Source organism: Pteropus medius, unplaced genomic scaffold (genome assembly GCF_902729225.1).
Source record: "Pteropus medius unplaced genomic scaffold, Ma_sr-lr_union100, whole genome shotgun sequence".
NCBI lineage: Eukaryota > Metazoa > Chordata > Mammalia > Chiroptera > Pteropodidae > Pteropus > Pteropus medius.
Window position 1 is genome coordinate 22,293,472 of NW_024340692.1, and position 16,712 is coordinate 22,310,183.

General features: G+C 30.7%; 1 protein-coding gene across 3 annotated transcripts in view; it reads left to right on the forward strand.

Moving 5' to 3' along the window:
- The window catches only part of VPS13A (vacuolar protein sorting 13 homolog A), a 179,043-nt gene that overhangs the window by 31,386 nt on the left and 130,945 nt on the right, over positions 1 to 16,712 (forward strand). For all 3 annotated transcript variants that reach the window (XM_039845293.1, XM_039845225.1, XM_039845143.1), the window contains exons 10-21: positions 783 to 840; positions 2,960 to 3,087; positions 3,282 to 3,388; positions 4,827 to 4,998; positions 6,573 to 6,635; positions 7,127 to 7,256; positions 8,313 to 8,407; positions 8,735 to 8,877; positions 10,016 to 10,205; positions 10,288 to 10,402; positions 13,066 to 13,202; positions 14,936 to 15,068. In XM_039845293.1, the coding sequence (XP_039701227.1) occupies positions 783 to 840; positions 2,960 to 3,087; positions 3,282 to 3,388; positions 4,827 to 4,998; positions 6,573 to 6,635; positions 7,127 to 7,256; positions 8,313 to 8,407; positions 8,735 to 8,877; positions 10,016 to 10,205; positions 10,288 to 10,402; positions 13,066 to 13,202; positions 14,936 to 15,068 (1,471 nt within the window). The remainder of the gene's footprint in view (positions 1 to 782; positions 841 to 2,959; positions 3,088 to 3,281; positions 3,389 to 4,826; positions 4,999 to 6,572; positions 6,636 to 7,126; positions 7,257 to 8,312; positions 8,408 to 8,734; positions 8,878 to 10,015; positions 10,206 to 10,287; positions 10,403 to 13,065; positions 13,203 to 14,935; positions 15,069 to 16,712) is intronic.

Here is a 16,712-nt window from a genome sequence, read left to right on the forward strand (position 1 = left end):
CCACCTCGGTTAAATTTATTCCTAGGTATTTAATTGTTTTTGATGTAACTATAAATGGAATTGTTTTCTTAATTTCTATTTCTGATAGTTTGTTATTAGTGTATAGAAAATGCAACAGATTTCTGTATATTGACTTTGTATTTTGCAACTTCACTGAATTTATTTGTTCTAACAGTTTGTTTTAACACTTCTAAAAGGTGACATGACTGTGTTATGTCACCTGTAAATAGTGACAATGTTACTTCTTTCCAATTTGGATGGCTTTTTTTTCTTTTTTTTTCTTTTTTTTTTTCTTCATCTAATTGTTCTAGCTAGGACTTCCAGTATTATGTTGAATAAAACTAGTGAGAGTGGGCATCCTTGTCTTATTCCTCATCTCAGAGAATAAGCTTTCAGCTTTTCACCGTTGAATATAATGTTAGTTGTGGGTTTGTCATATATGGCCTTTACTATGTTGAGGTACATTCCCTTTATACCCATTTTGGTGTAGAGAGTTTTAATCATAAATGGACATTGAATTTTTTCAAGTTTTGTATATGTGCCTGTAGGTAAACACATTGAAATATACACATGTATCTTAATGCTTAAAGTATTATTTTAGAATAATAGTAGAAAGAGATATTATCTAACTACTTTAATTTTTTTATATAAATAAGCCCTCCTAAATTTGTTACCTATTTTTTAAATTGCTTCTAAACTTTTTTCTTTTAAATATAATAGGATTTTGTCAGATGTAGGTATATTGGAAATAATACAAATAAAAGCAGTTTGTCTTTTAATAGGACAACTTGAAGAGAGGTATTGTTGATGAAAATATTGTTCCAGAAGGTTATGATTTTGGTAAGTAAATTTTATAAAATAAAAATTGGAATTAAAGTAAGCGGCATAAATATGATATGAACATTGTTGATGCCACTGTGGTATTTAATGTAAAATTTTCTCATATAATTAAATTAATTTACATATATGTAAAAGCAAACACTTTTTTGTCATTCATTGTTGGGGAGCTTTTGTCTATATTTCAATGCTAGAAAAGAAAAATGTCCCATAAGAAAAGTTGTTAATGAGTTATGAAGTCTCTAAGGGCTCCTCAGTAACAATTATGATAATTTTTAAAGACATTTTGACATGGCAGATACAATTTAATAAGTCTAGCTGCTGTAGTCTTAGTGTGATCTTACTATTTTAAAGATGCATATTTACAATTTTTCTTTATCCTTTTTTCTGGTTTTTAATTTTCTGAAATGAACACTTAGTACTTTAATAATCAGAAGTGAGTTACTAAAATATGCAGAGAAAAGAAGCGGATTTGGCCTTTCCGTAGTCTAAAGGAATGTTGTGTGGTTGTTCAGCAACATTAAAGACCTGCTTGAGATTTATGACATTAAAGTGAGACCAATCTGTGGTTTTATATGTTTTTTTTTCCCAGCCAAGTTTAGCTGCTCAGGTTCAGGTGTGGAGTAAATGTAGAAGTAGCTTTATCCAGAATTAGGGTGTTGCCTGGTAAGTACCATCTAAGTGAGAGAGCAGAGGAGTTAAGGGTGAATGCCAGAGAATGACGGAAATAACTGATCATGGAATTTCAACAGGGTAGGGAGAGAACTGAGAATATGAAGCAAAGGTGAAGGACAGAGAAAAGATAGAGATAGGATCAATGAATGGTAGGTCCCACAGGATTTGCAGTTTTGGTATATGAATACTAGAGAGATAAGTCATGGTGGTAGAGTTGGATGCTTGAGACCAATTTTATGGAGAGGTCAAAGATATTTTATGCTAAGGTCTAGTTGATGAGGTAAGGGTGGAGGAGTTTAAGGAACTGAGAGGCTATGGTTTGGGAAAGATCATTTGTGTTTTGAAATCACTTAGAAGTTAGAGTTGCCAGGAGCTAAAGTCAGAGAGAGGTAGGAGAGGGTGTAAAGCCCAAGGATGGGCTTTAATTGCAACTAGGAAGGGTACAGTGGGTGATGCAGTCTTATGTAGCATGAGAATCAAAGCTAGGGGAAAAGAAGAATTTCCTTTTTCAAATACCGATGTCATTTATACATATACTTTTTAAACGTACTATATCCTTCTATTTATGTACATAAATTTTTCTCATTTTTACCTGTATAGTATTTTATTGTATGGATAGATACACCATAATGAATTTAACTAGTCTCCTGTTGATGACTTATCTTCTTGTTCTATTCAAATTAAAAGTATTTTTGGATGCTTAATGTGTAAAAAAAAAATTAAGTGCTAGCCCTTGGGGATGATTGAAACAAAAAAGATATATTATCTTTGTGTATAAGTGAATTTATAATTTAACGTTTGATCTCTATCTAGATTTTGCTATTACTGGTCTCTATCTACATTATTTTTATTCTTTTTGGCACTCAATACAAAGGGTTGAGAGATAACCTGTCTTAGATTATGAGATGAGCCAAGAAGGTTATCCTGAGAAAATTCTCACTCATCTTCTCTTTCTTCATTTTACAAGTTAAAAGGGAGACAGACGGATACAGAGAAACTGATCAGAAATTATAATTATATAATGGAAGTCAGTGGTTAAATGTAATCTTTTCTCCTTAGCATTTCTAATGTGCATTTATTTGTTAAAATTAATGTTATTAAAACTATTTAATTGGACTGTTTTGTGTTTTGGTGACTGTCCCCACTTTTAAGGGTTATAGTGGTCTTCAGGGGAAGGTCAGTTAGCTTTTATTGTACTTTCAGAAGACAATACAAATTATAGGTAGAAAAAAGATAAAAGAACCTTTTCCACTAATGAATTGACAGTTCATCTAACCAAATCATAGCAGTGTGGAAATTTGGGAACTGTAGACAGTAAATATATGAAAAAAAAAAAAATATATATATATGAAATGAAAATCATTATTTTCAACTTGATCCTTTTAGTAATTTGAGACTTTAGAAATATAATTCAGTTTAATTTTTAAAAATTTGTGTTGTTTTCCAGTATTTCGCCCTATATCTGCTAATGCCAAACTTGAGATGAATCGTCGATCTGATTTTGACTTTTCTGCCCCCAAGATAAACCTGGCTGTCGAGTTACATGACATAGCAATTGAATTTAATAAACCACAGGTGATTTTTTAAAATGGTATTTTAAATCGTGAGTTATAGTTTGACAAAAACAGAACTAAGATTTTAAATGTTTTTCAGAAATTCATAATGTTACATGGAAAATTTTCATTTTAAAAGTCAATAATTTAACTTTTTTCTCAACAATTAGAAAAAAATCTGAAACATTTAAGAACTTTAGTTTTTTTCATTTTCAGTATTTCAGTGCAATGGAGCTTCTTGAATCAGTCGATATGATGACGCAAAATCTTCCATATAGGAAATTCAAACCTAATGTACCTCTTCACTACCATGCCAGAGAATGGTAAAATGTCTTAAATTTTAAAAATTGAAGTATAATTGACATACAACATTGTATTAGTTTCAAGTGTACAACATTATGATTCGATGTTTGTGTATATTGCAAAATGATAATCACAAAAAATCTAGTTAACATCCATCACTGTAAGTAGCTACTTTTTCTTCTTGTAATAAGAGCTTTTAAGATCTACTGTCTTAGCAACTTGCAAGTATGTAATACAGTATTATAAACTCTAGTCATAGTGCTATACATTATATCCCCAGGACTTATTTATTTTATAAATGAAAGTTTCTAGCTTTCACCCATTTTGCCCACCCCTGCCTTCCACCACTGGCCACCATTAATCTCTTCTCTGCGTCTGTGAGCTCAATTTTTATTTTTTGTTTTGTTTTATTTTAGATCCCATATGTGAGGTCATACAGTATTTTTCATTCTCTGTCTAACTTAATTTACTTACCACAATGCTCTCAAGGTCCATTCATGTTGTCACACATGGCAAGATTTTTTTTTATGGCTGAATAATATTCCTATGTGTGTGTGGTGTGTATTCACATTTTCTTTATTCTTTTGTTGATGGGCACTTAGGTTGTTTCCATGTCTTGGCCATTGTAGATAATGTGGCAGTGAACAGGAAGGTGCATATATCTTTTTTGATTTAGTGTTTTCATCTTTTTTTTTTTTCAGATAAATACCCAGAAGTAGAATTGCTTGATTTATTATTTTTTAGGATTTAAAAATATATAGCATAAAAGTGAATTTCTTGATTTTTTAAAAAATAATTTAAGATACTCTAAGGGCTGATACAAACTATAGTTTGATTCGTGATTAAAAATTTACGTAGCTGCTATTGCTTATTATGTTAATAAAATTAAGGAATTTTTTCTAATGGAATTTACAACTGGAGATACTAGAATACTTTTTCATTTTTGGAATTAAACTTTATCTCAGTTTGTTGTCTATCAGTCTTTAAAAATTTTTATATATATGTATCAAACACGTTAAACCTATATTATTAAACCTGAAAAGGTTATTGGAGTTTATAAAGTACTATTCCTTTTTAAAATTCAGAAATCTTGCTATTCCAGTTATTAAGCTCTTGCCTAATTTCTAGAAGTTGTAATTACTCTTTCAGTCGACTTTTAATTACTCTTCAGGGGGCTAAAGTAGTATTTGCCAATTAATATTTTAATTTTTTTTTCTGTAGAGCTATATTTATTGTAATAAAATTCAAATATTTTACTTACCTTCACTTAGGAAAGAGATAATATTCATTATCATAAAGACAAATATGATTGGGAAAAAGCAAATACTTGGATAATATACCATTTTCATAGTCTTTATTACAGATATGTATGTTAGAGTAGAAGCAATATCAATTATATTTTATATCATTGGTTTGAGCATGTTAAGTGTAGGGTTTTTGTTTCTGTTTTTTAACTAGGTGGGCTTATGCTATATATGGTATTCTTGAAGTAAATGTTTGCCCCCGCTTACGGATGTGGTCATGGAAGCATATTAGAGAACATAGGCAAAAAATGAAGCAATACAAAGAACTGTATAAAAAAAAGCTAACAAATAAGAAGCCATCTGATGAACTTCTCAACTCTTTGGAGGTTAGCATTTAAAAAAAATTGCTTAGTGTTTTGTACTACCTAACTTTTCAGTCTATAGTGACTAACATGTCCTAATTATTCTAATTTTGATGACCATTCTCTGTCTCATTTACTTAGATTTTTTTATACTCCTGTTCTTCACCTCAGTTTAGTGATATAAGCTCTGGTGTTATTCTCCTGGGAGCTTTTGGAATTTGAGATTATTCTCAATCTGGAGAGATTTCAGTTCATGCAAATAGTAATTTGAAGCCTGACATTAGTAAGACATTTTTAACCTCAAAAACCTAAACAATATTTGCAAAATTGATTCCAGTATTCTCTGAGGCAGTTTGAAATCCTTACATTAAGTCACCACAGCAGTTCCCCATGTGACTATCTAACTGCATTAATCAAAAAAAAAAAAAAATTCCTGTACATATTATGCTTATACTTATAGCCACATCTGTGCTCATGTATTCCATCTGCCTTTCCTCATCTCTCTGCCTATCCCAGTTTTACTCATCCTTCAAGTTCTGCTTAAGACCCATCTCTTGTATGAACTTCCCTGAATTTTCTGCTCAGATAGAGCTCTTTTTCTCTTAGTTCCTGTGGTATTTCTAGTCTTTACCAGCAACTTAACATTTAATTACCTATCTTAAGAGTTCTCTAAGTCATCTTGTCTTTTAGCATTATGATGGTACATTCTAGAAGGGACTATTTTACAGATCAATAAAGTACAGCTTAGAGAGAGAGACAAGGGTTAGCCTCTTGAAATTAATGTAACCGTTCTGAATCCAGGCCAATTTCCAATTATGAACTCTCTAAAGATTTTTTATTTTATTTTCAAGCTAGGAGACTTTCTTAAGACCTAGGCTATCAGAAATGTTTAAGTTTTTAGAGGCCTTTTGGGGTGGTTACAGATTTCCATACTTAGCTCTGGTTCTTAACCTGAATCTTCCAAGTCTGCTGGATAGTAAAACCCTGACTTTAGTTGTTTTCTAAATAATTGTAGTTCATGGTTGCTTCTCTTTTGGGGAAAAAAGCTGTTTGAGCATGAAACTTTCAAAATAATCATGGACAATGTAGAGAGATGTAATGAAAAATTTAGCTTATCTCAGTTTATTTCGATAACCATAACAACTTTGAAAAATGTAAGATTTAAAAACAAGTTTTAAGTGTATCTAGACCTACCTGGAATATCTTAATGATGACATATGAATTTACACATAATATGAAGGACTTATAATTCTATTTTTAGTTGAAAGTAACACTAATGTATTTACCCTTAGCTGTAGTTAAAACCCAAAGTCATTTTAAACAGTGCATGTATGGTATCTTTTAACATGCATCTGTAAATCTTGTAGAGTTGTTACACTTATGTTCATGACATATATGATTTCTTTGTTCAAAAAAATTACTTTATCACTATTTCCAAACCTGACATATATATATAAGCATTGCTTCTCAGAATTTATTAGGAATATTATGTTGATGTATGATTTTTTTTCTGCTTTCTGTTATATCTTTAATGCATCAGTTTCATAGATTATATACTAAAGTTATTTATATAAACATATTTTCCTTTATATTTTTAGGAGTTGGAAAAAGCCCTGGATGTATTTAATATAACTATAGTGAGACAACAGGCAGAAGTTGAGGTAATTCCAGATTATCTTTCAATTAGTAAAAATAAATCTAAATTTCATATAGATTTGATAGGTGCTCTTTTTAGTATTGTGCTGTAATATATATTATTTCCTAAAAGGGGTTCAAATTTGCTTCTTCATGTTATAAGAAAATGTGATTTACTGTATTGCCACATCTGCTTAAATCATACAGTTCTATGGGAAGAATATTCTTTCTGAGTAATTGGGTTTATCAGATACTCAGAGTTCATGTGAAGATGAAAAGCCAAATTTTTTTTTCAATTACCATAGCTTGTAAGACAGTGGGGCTAAATACCTGGTAATCCTAAATTCTTTTTTTTTTTTTTGGCTAATGTTGCGGTTACTGTGTTCTGTCGTCAGTTTGTGGATTGATTACATTTATTCATTAAAGTAGACAAATTTTGGAAGTATCAGGATTCTATTTCTTTAGATTGTTAAATAAAGAATAATTTGCCATTTATTTGAAAATTTATTTATTTTAGGTAAAGAAAGCTGGATACAGGATTTATAGAGAAGGAACAAACTATTCAGAGGATAATAAAGGATGGTTTAGCTGGTTGTGGACTTGGTCAGAATCAGATACTAAACAGCAGCAAGATGTGAAACCTGGAAGTATGTCCATTTTATTTTATAGTAGTACAGTCAATCATCAGGTTATGATAGTGTAATCATCTCTTTGAAAATTAAGTTTTGCAGAGAATTCTCTCTCTCTCATTAAATAGACATTGTAAGCATGTATGTGTATGATGCATAATTTATCCTTATCAATAGAATTACTATTAACACATTGTAAATATATGTCAAGTAAAAATTAAATATTTTTATCTTACTAGTGTTTACAAAATAATTTTATGTCCAGAGGATTTAGGAAATGCATATGGCACAGTAATAGATAAATTAAAATTCTGAAAGTGTATAAACCATGTAAACTTTTGTTGAAATTGTTTTTTGGAAAGATTTTTGTTTCCTAACCAAATGCTTAAGATTATAACTTTGAAGTCTTAGGGGCTTACATTTACATCCTGGATCTATCACTTATTAGCACTGTGGCCTTGGTAAATTATTTAAGCTCTTTGAATCTCAATTTTAACATTTGTAAAATGGGGAGTTATTATATTTAGGGGTCCCCAGCCCCCGGGCCACAGACCGTTACTGGTTTGTGGCCTTTTAGGAACCAGGCCATACAGCAAGAGCTGAGCAGCAGGCGAGCAAGCAAAGCTTCATCTTTGCTTGCAGCCACTCCCCAGTGCTAGCATGACCACTTCAGCTCCACATCTGATCATCAGGCATTAGATTCTTATAGGAGCACCAGTCCTTAGTGCCAAAAATGTTGGAGATTGCTGATTATGTTAATACTATATACTTTGTGTGCTGTGTTGCCTAGCACAGTGCCATTAAGTGCCCTTAAATACAGTTTGCCATTTTGTAAGCTCTTGCTTAATACAAATATTTAGTAATTTAGTTGCTAAAAATATATATTTAGCAATTTATATTTGTTGAGACTACTCCTAAAATTACCAATGCCACTCTAACATTCTATGATTATAATTTCTTAAAAGTATTATAAAAAGTGAAATTTGCATTTAATTTATTAAAGGCAGCTAAATTATGGGTTGGTTACATCTTGTTAGAGTTAAAAACACAAAACACTTCTTTCATGATTTGTAGGTCTTGAAGAAATGTTGACACCTGAAGAAAAAATTTTACTCTATGAAGCAATTGGCTACAGTGAAACAGTAGTTGATCCAACCTTGCCAAAAACAGTAAGAGATTCTCTTGCCTTACACCTAAGAGTTTAATGATAGAGATGCCTGTTTTTAATTCTTTCAGAAATGTGTTACTGACTTGTTCTGTAATCTTTTTCTGTAAATATTCTATTTACTTTAATTTTCAGGGTAGGGAAAAATATTTTCCCCTACTTCTTAGTGTCATTTTGTTATTCTTTAATATATAAAGGATTGTTTTTAAACTATTTTCTGGTGTTTTGAAAGAATAAACTATGAATATGATATGACTAAGAATATGTGTTGTATTTATATATACATGTATATATATATTTTTTTAATTTTATTTCTCTGACTATAATCTAGTTTGAAGCCATGAAGTTTTATGTTCACTTGAAAAGTATGTCTATTGTTCTAAGAGAAAAACGACAAAAACCTGAGCTGTTAGATATTGTGGTAGAAGAATTTAGCACTTGCATTGTTCAAAGACCAGGAGCACAAGCAATTAAGTAAGTATTAATTTATTTTATAAGAAAAAATTTCACTGTGAAATTGAAGTTAGATTACAATTTTACAGTATTTTCTAAAGAGTGCTATGGCTTAATGTATCCTTTTATATTTTTAGGATCTTAGCTTTTTTTCAGAAATATATATATTTTGTAATTATTAAAATAATATATGCTCAATAGAAAACTGCATGCCGAGGAAACATAGAAGGTTGTAAAGGATAATACAGAAATATCAGCAATCATATCGTACAAAAAGAAACAGTATTAACAATTTAGTTTTTATCTTTTTATCTGGGAATGTTTTTATTTTACCTCTGTTTTCAAAAATAGCTTTATTAAGATAAATAGCTTTATTGAGATATAATTTATTGAGATATGGCATATTATACATTCATTGATTTAAAGTATAATATGTTTATGACACTACATTGTATACTAATTACATTGGTATATTTATCAGGTTGTGCAACAATTACCACTATCTAATTCCAGAACATTTTTACACCCAAATAAAGAAACCATGTACCCATTAGCAGTCATTTTTCATTCCTCCCCTCTCTCCAACGTCTGGCAAGAACTAATTTACTCTATATTTCTAAGAATTTGTCTGCCTTGGGCATTTCATATGCATGGAATTGTTTAATATATGGCCTTTTCTATCTGGCTTCTTCCACTTTGCATGATATTTTTCAGTGTTCATCCATAATATGGCATGAATTTGAATGTAATATTTTTATTGCTCAATAATAGTCCATTGTATAGATATATCACTCTCTGTCCTGCCCTCTCTTACATATCCAAAAAGAGTTGTTGGTTTTTCAGTTTGTTCAGCATTTTACTTATAGTTAGTACGGTGTGGTGACTTCCAAGCTTCTTTTATGGGAAACCAGAGACCCCCCAAAACTTCATAGCTTTTTTTTTATAGCTTTTTTTTTTTTATATAGAAATTAACATGTGAATAGGTTTTTTTGTGAATTACTCTGTTTCAAGTCAGATCAAATTGTATATTTTCTTTGATAAGAATGTAAAGGAGTAGCAAAAAATGCAAAGTGAAATTCTTTTCATTTTTATTTTCAATTTGAAAAATACTGTTAAATTGTATTGATTGCTAATTTTTGTTGCATCTTTTTCCATGCAGATTTGAAACCAGAATAGATTCATTTTATGTTACTGGCTTACCAGACAGTTTCACAAAACCACGCCTCCTGTCATCATTGGTCGATGCTACGTCACTCTTCCAAATTACATTTGAGACAAATCCTTTAGATGAAACTGTTGCTCAAAGGTGTATCATAGAAGCTGAACCTTTAGAAATGATATATGATGCAGTAAGCATTTAAAAAAATTTTTTTTAATCTATTTCAATTTGGTTTGATTTCGTGACTAATTTTATGATACTTATTTTAACAGAGAACAGTGAATAGTATAGTGGAATTCTTCAGACCCCCAAAAGAAGTAAATCTAACACAGCTCACTTCAGTGACATTGACAAAACTTGAAGAATTTCGTGATAAGACAGCAACAGGTAAAAATGCCAGTATTAATTTTGGTGAATTAAATACTGAATCCTATACTAAATTTTTAGTCATTTTAAACTGATTTTAGGAAAGTATACTTTACTTTATATTTCTAGACTGGATTCGGGGTAATCAAAACTATCTGGTACTTTTATATTTAAATTCAGATATAACAGTAATCATTTCTTACACTCAGGTCAAACCTACTAATCACATTCAAGTTAATTACAAAATTTTGTTAGGATTTTTGAAATTATGTTCATGACAAAAAATGACCTTTCAATTCTTTTATAAAATCACAAGGCCTCTTGCAATGGCCTGTTTTGGTTTAATTACTGCTCTTACTTAATTCAACTCTGTTGGGACGTTTCCTAATCTATGCCTATTCTGAACAAAATGTTCAGTTAAACTGCACAAGCTCTTTTTTAAAATAATTTTTTTATTTTTAATTACAGTTGACATACAATATTATATTAGTTTCAGGTGTACAACATAGTGACATTTATATAACTTACAAAATGATCACTCCAATAAATCTAGTAAACATCTGACACCATATATAGTTATTACAATATTATTGACTGTATTTTTATGCTATACATTACATCCCCATTACAATTCTGTAACTATCAATTTGTACTCTTAGTCTCTTCCCCTTTTTCACCCATCCTCCCAACTCCCCTCTGTCTGGCAACCATCAAGATGTTCTCTGTATCTATGAGTTTGTTTTTGTTTTGTTTATTTTGTCGTTTAGATTCCATGTATAAGTGAAATCATACGGCATTTGTCTTTCTGTGTCTGACCTATTCCAGTACCCTCTAAGTTCATCCATGTTGTTGCAAATGGCAAGATTTTATTCTTTTTTATGACTGAGTAATATTCCATTGAATCTTTCTTCCTTTCTTTCTTTCCTTCCTTCCTTCCTTCCTTCCTTCCTTCCTTCCTTCCTTCAACCTTCCTTCCTTCCTTCCTTCCTTCTTTCCTCTCTCTCTCTCTTTCTCTCTTTCCCTCCTCCCCCTTCCTTCCTCCTTCCCTCCCTTCCTTCCTTCCCATTCCTTCCCCTTCCTTCCCTTCCTTCCCTTCCTTCCTTCCCTTCCTTCCCTTCCTTCCTTCTTTTTCTTTCTTTTCTTTCTTTTATTTCTCACCCCTTCTTTATCTGTTCATCCATTGATGAACACTTAGGTTGCCTCCATATCTTGTCTGTTGTAAATAATACTGCAATGAACATATGGGTTCACATGTCCTTTTGCAGTAGTGTTTCAGTTTTCTTTGGATAAATATCCAGAAGTGGGATTACTGGATCCTTCTTTGTCTCTTGTTACAACCTTTATTTTAAAGTCTATTTTGTCTGGTATAAGTATTTGGTATCCCAGCTTTTTTTTGTTTTCATTTTCATGAAATATCTTTTTCCATCTCTTTCATTCTGTGTTTGTCTCTTGATCTGAACTGAGTCTCATAGGTAACCTATGTGTCTTTTTTAAAATCTATTCAGCAACCCTGTGTCTTTTGATGGGAACATTTAATCTATTTACATTTAAAGTAATCGTTGATTGATATGTAATTATTGTTGTTGTATTATTCATAGTTTTGAACTTTTTTCCCCCTCTTAAAGAAGTCCTTTTAACATTGCTTGTTATTCTGCTTTGCAGGTGATGAACTTCTTTAGCATTTTCTTGTCTGAGAAGTCTTTTATCTGTCCTTTGATTCTAAAAGATAGCTTTGCTCGGTAATCTGGGTTGTAGATCCTTGCTTTTCATCAGTTTGAATGTTTCCTGCCAATCTCTTTGGGCCTACAAAGTTTCTGTTGAGAAATCAGCTGACAGTCTTATGGGATCTCCCTTGTAGGCAACTAACTGCTTTTCTCTTGCTGCGTTTGAGAGTTTCTCTTTGTCTTTAATCTTTGGCATTTTAATTATGATATGTCTTGGGTGTGGGCCTCTTTGGGTTCATCTTGTTTGGGACTCTGTGCTTCCTGGACTTACATGTCTATTTCCTTTGCCAGGTTAGGAAAGTTTTCTAGGCATTAATTCTTCAAATAGGTTTTTATTTCCTTGCTCTCTCTTCTTCTGGTACCTCTGTGATGCCAACATAGAAGTAATTTGATATACAAATCATGTGCAAGTGAAGATTAAATTTATTAGAATAAAATGCCTGAAGTGAATAAAATATCTAAGCAATGGGGAACTTGGATTTGCTGCCTTTTCAATTTACATGTGATTTCATTGAAGATGATTAAATAATCCAGAAGTTTTCCTTTTCTCAGAAGTATAAGTATCAAGTATCATTGTTCAGTATGGTACATGTAGCTGTATTAAGTTCACCAGTTGGAAAGAATTATATAGGTTCTAACATAGAAGTTCTGAGTAAATTTGTTACACAACTTAATATTTTAAATATGTTATCTCCTGAGTTTTACCCAAATTGAATTTATGGATTAAAAAAATTTGAGGAATCATTCTAATTTTGTAGTCAGTTATATTTAATTTGGAATGTGCACAATGACTAACAAATATTTTTACTTTATATTGAAAATGTTTTACTCAGGGTCATTTAAAAATGAATAGTAATTTTGCATTATTTTAAGACTGCTAGCAATTCATATATTTAAAATTCTCTATTTCTTGAGTAATTTGTGAAAAATATTCATTGTGAAGGTTTAAATTTTCTGCAGGTCTATTGTATGTTATTGAAACACAGAGAGTTCTTGATCTCAGGATTAATTTGAAAGCTTCATATGTTATTATCCCACAAGATGGAATTTTTAGCCCTACATCAAATCTGCTTCTTTTGGATCTTGGTCATTTAAAGGTATATACTAATAATATTTGTTTTAGAATATGGCATTTAGGGTATTTCTTTGTTTAAAATGTAGTTTTTAAGGCAGTTTGATTTGACATATTGGTTTTTAGATTAATGGTAAATACTAGAATTTGAGATATTTTTTTCTAATGAATAAAAGTTTCATTTAATTAGGTAGTTTTCCTACATTTCTAAAAGCAAAATGAACATTTGAACTCTGTATGTCAGAGGCGAATCTAAGAATCATATGTGTATATAGAATTTGAGAATAATGCTGAAGGAGTTTATTTCCTTTTCAATTTAAGGTTATTATTTGATTAAGTAAAAATATATAAAATGGGTTCTGAAAGTAATCAAATATATTTTCAGCCTTCTGAAAATTTTTATGTGTATAATGTTAGATATTGACATTTTAATATTCCTGTTAAATAATCCTAAATTGAGAGACGGTTGTCTTTCATTTACCTAAGTTATTTCCCTTTTTATTCAATTATGTACATTTTTCTTAGTTTTGAGTAAAGAATCAATTTTTTGTGTTTTTCTAGATATACACTGTTCATTATGGTACCCGCTGGCCACATGTGGTTGATTAAGTTGATTAAAATTAAATAAGATAAAAAGTCAGTTTCTTAGTCACATCAGCCACATTCAAGTGTTTATTGTCATAAGTGACTACTGTATTAGTCAGCAGACATGGAGAACTATTTCATAATTGTAGAAAGTTCTATTGAACAGCACTTCTCTACATCATTAAATGTATCTATAACAATTGAAAGACCCAGGAGGAATAGAATAATATTAGAATGCTCTTTCTTACAACCTAACAGCTATGTACCTTTTCTTAATATTGACCTTCTTTATTCTACTTTTTTACTCTTCAGTTCCTAATTATGTAGTCACCTGCTGTATTTACAGTTATAATATTTATACAACTAATTACTCATTTTAATTTGGTTATGGAATTGGTTCAAGGCAGTATGGCATAGTGGAAAGAGCATAAATTCAGGAGTAAGGATGTCAATGTAGTTTTGTGATCTTACACAGTTTGCTTAACCTTTTGCTTAAAATTTATTACCTTTCAAAGAAAGATAATCAGTTTTGATTGTGCACACATGAGCTATATAAAATAGAGGGAAAATGTTAAAAAACATATATACATATATATGTGTATATGTACGTGTGTATATATATATACACACATATGCGTAAATAAAAAATATACTGCTGTGGAGTGATCTCCAGATGTTTATATGAAAAAAGTAGTGTGTATAGTACACCAATAAAGGGGAGATAGAACTATAACTTGCTTGGAGTCACATAAATGGCAGAGTTGGGACTAAAATTTTGCTATCCTAATATTTAATCTTGGACTCTTTTTATTTATAAAGTTTTCTAAATATCTGTCATGTCATAAAAATGTTTTATAAGCTATATTTTTCTTTTGTTTTTGATAAAAAGGCTTATGAGATTTTTACAAAATTTAAATGCATTATTCTCCAGAACTGACTTGGTTCCCCACTTTTAATTTAAATAATTGGGAAATATCAATTAATATGTAAAAATTTGCTTCATACTCATGCTTATTATACCTATCATGGATAAGAACATTTCTAGTAGCCTTATATGTCAGCCTGTGAGTTTATCCTCTCCTATCAATTTTTTACATTCTGAAAGATAAAAACTTTTATTTTTTTCATTTTGGAATATTTTGCATAGTCTAAACTATTAAAATTAACTTTAAGGTGACAAGTAAAAGTCGTTCGGAATTATCAGATATGAAACAAGGTGGGACCAAACTTGAAGAGATAATGCATAGAGCTTATGATTCCTTTGATATTCATCTTACAAGCATACAGCTACTTTACAGCAGAGTTGGTAAGTATACAGTGCATTATTTATCGTTCATTTTGCTGAAGTGATTAATTTGGTTTTTAGACAGTTTCTCTAAAGACTTTCATCCTAAATATGTTAGAACTTTTATGTTTTTAAATAAGATGTATATAGGAGATAGGAGCAGTATCTCAACTAAGAGTGATTTTACTTTGCGAAAGCCATTGTCAATGTTTGGAGAACGTTTTGGTTGTCACAGCAGGACAGTAGGTGCACTGCTAGTATCTATCTAGTGGGTGGAAGTCAGGGATGCTACTAAACATCATGCAATGTAGAGGAACATTATCCCACGACAAAGACTTATCTGGTATAAATATCAAGTGCCCAGAGTGAGAAATCCTGACATAAATCAATGTTTTCCAACCTTTCCAAATTTTTAATATACTTATTAAATTTTACATTTTTAATATACTTATATTACACAATGGGATAACCAGAGAAGCCTGTTCATGGGCTGAGGCAACCTAGGGACTCTGACAGCCCCGATGTAAATAGCCACTCAGAGACTAAGGAAGATCACCATCTTTAGGTATACTTTTTACCCCATTCCCTTTGGTGTAAGAGTCTTTGTGTCAGATATAGTTTTTTAGATGAAGTCAACAGAGCCAGAAATTCATTTGTCAGAAGCCACTAAAGGATAGTGAGAGAGCCCTGACTAGTTGAGCATTCTTCTCACTGTGTCATAAAGCTTCTGAATCCCTAGAGTGTTAGTGGACATTCAGTTAATTCAACAAAGGTGGTTTGGTGGCTGTTTTAGAGCTCTGTATGTATGTATGTGGTCCAATTTTAATTATCTAAGCTAATTAATGAGAAGCAATTGAGAATCCAATATAATGGTTATTAAAAATGTTAGTTTATATAGGGCTGGATCATTTTGATTTTATTTCTTTAACTATGTTTGCTTTAGGATACTAATTAATTTCTGTTTTTGTTATATTCCACTTGATGTAGAAGGAGCCCAGAAGTATACTGGGTGGCAAATGTAAATCGTTTATAGAAAATTAATGATTTTTTTCAGGGAATAAATTACTGTATTTTGGTATGTTTGATACATTTCGGTCACTAGTTTTTGAAATCTATTAACTATTTAATATTTAATATACTGATATACTTTGTGAAAAAATTTTATATATACAATTATTGTCTGAAAATTATTGGAATTCCTTGGAATGTTTTTGATAAGCATTAACTTCTTAATTAAATCTTTTTTGAGCAAGGTTTTTTAAACATTGGGTTACTTTATGTAATTGTCATAGATTCTCTTGGTAAATACTAAAACACAGGCTTCTAAATATCTTATTTTTTTAACCTGTAAATTGAGAAATGAAAGAAATATTCCATTTATCTCAATATCATTGGAATTTAAAATTATAATAAAGTCTATTTTATTACCTATCTTTGAGAGTCTAATTTTTCACTGGCTTGGTTTTCTTTGACTATTTTATCTGACTCATGGAATTATTAGGTTCAAATGAGGTAATGTATATAATGTATTTCAGTGCATATCTTTTTTGCTGTTTTTTTCTGTGTATGAGCCTATGAGTATATGAGATGTGCTTCTGTGGTATTTATGAGTTAGGAATATTTGTGAATGCATTTTTTACATGGTTTATATAGTTTTATATCCTG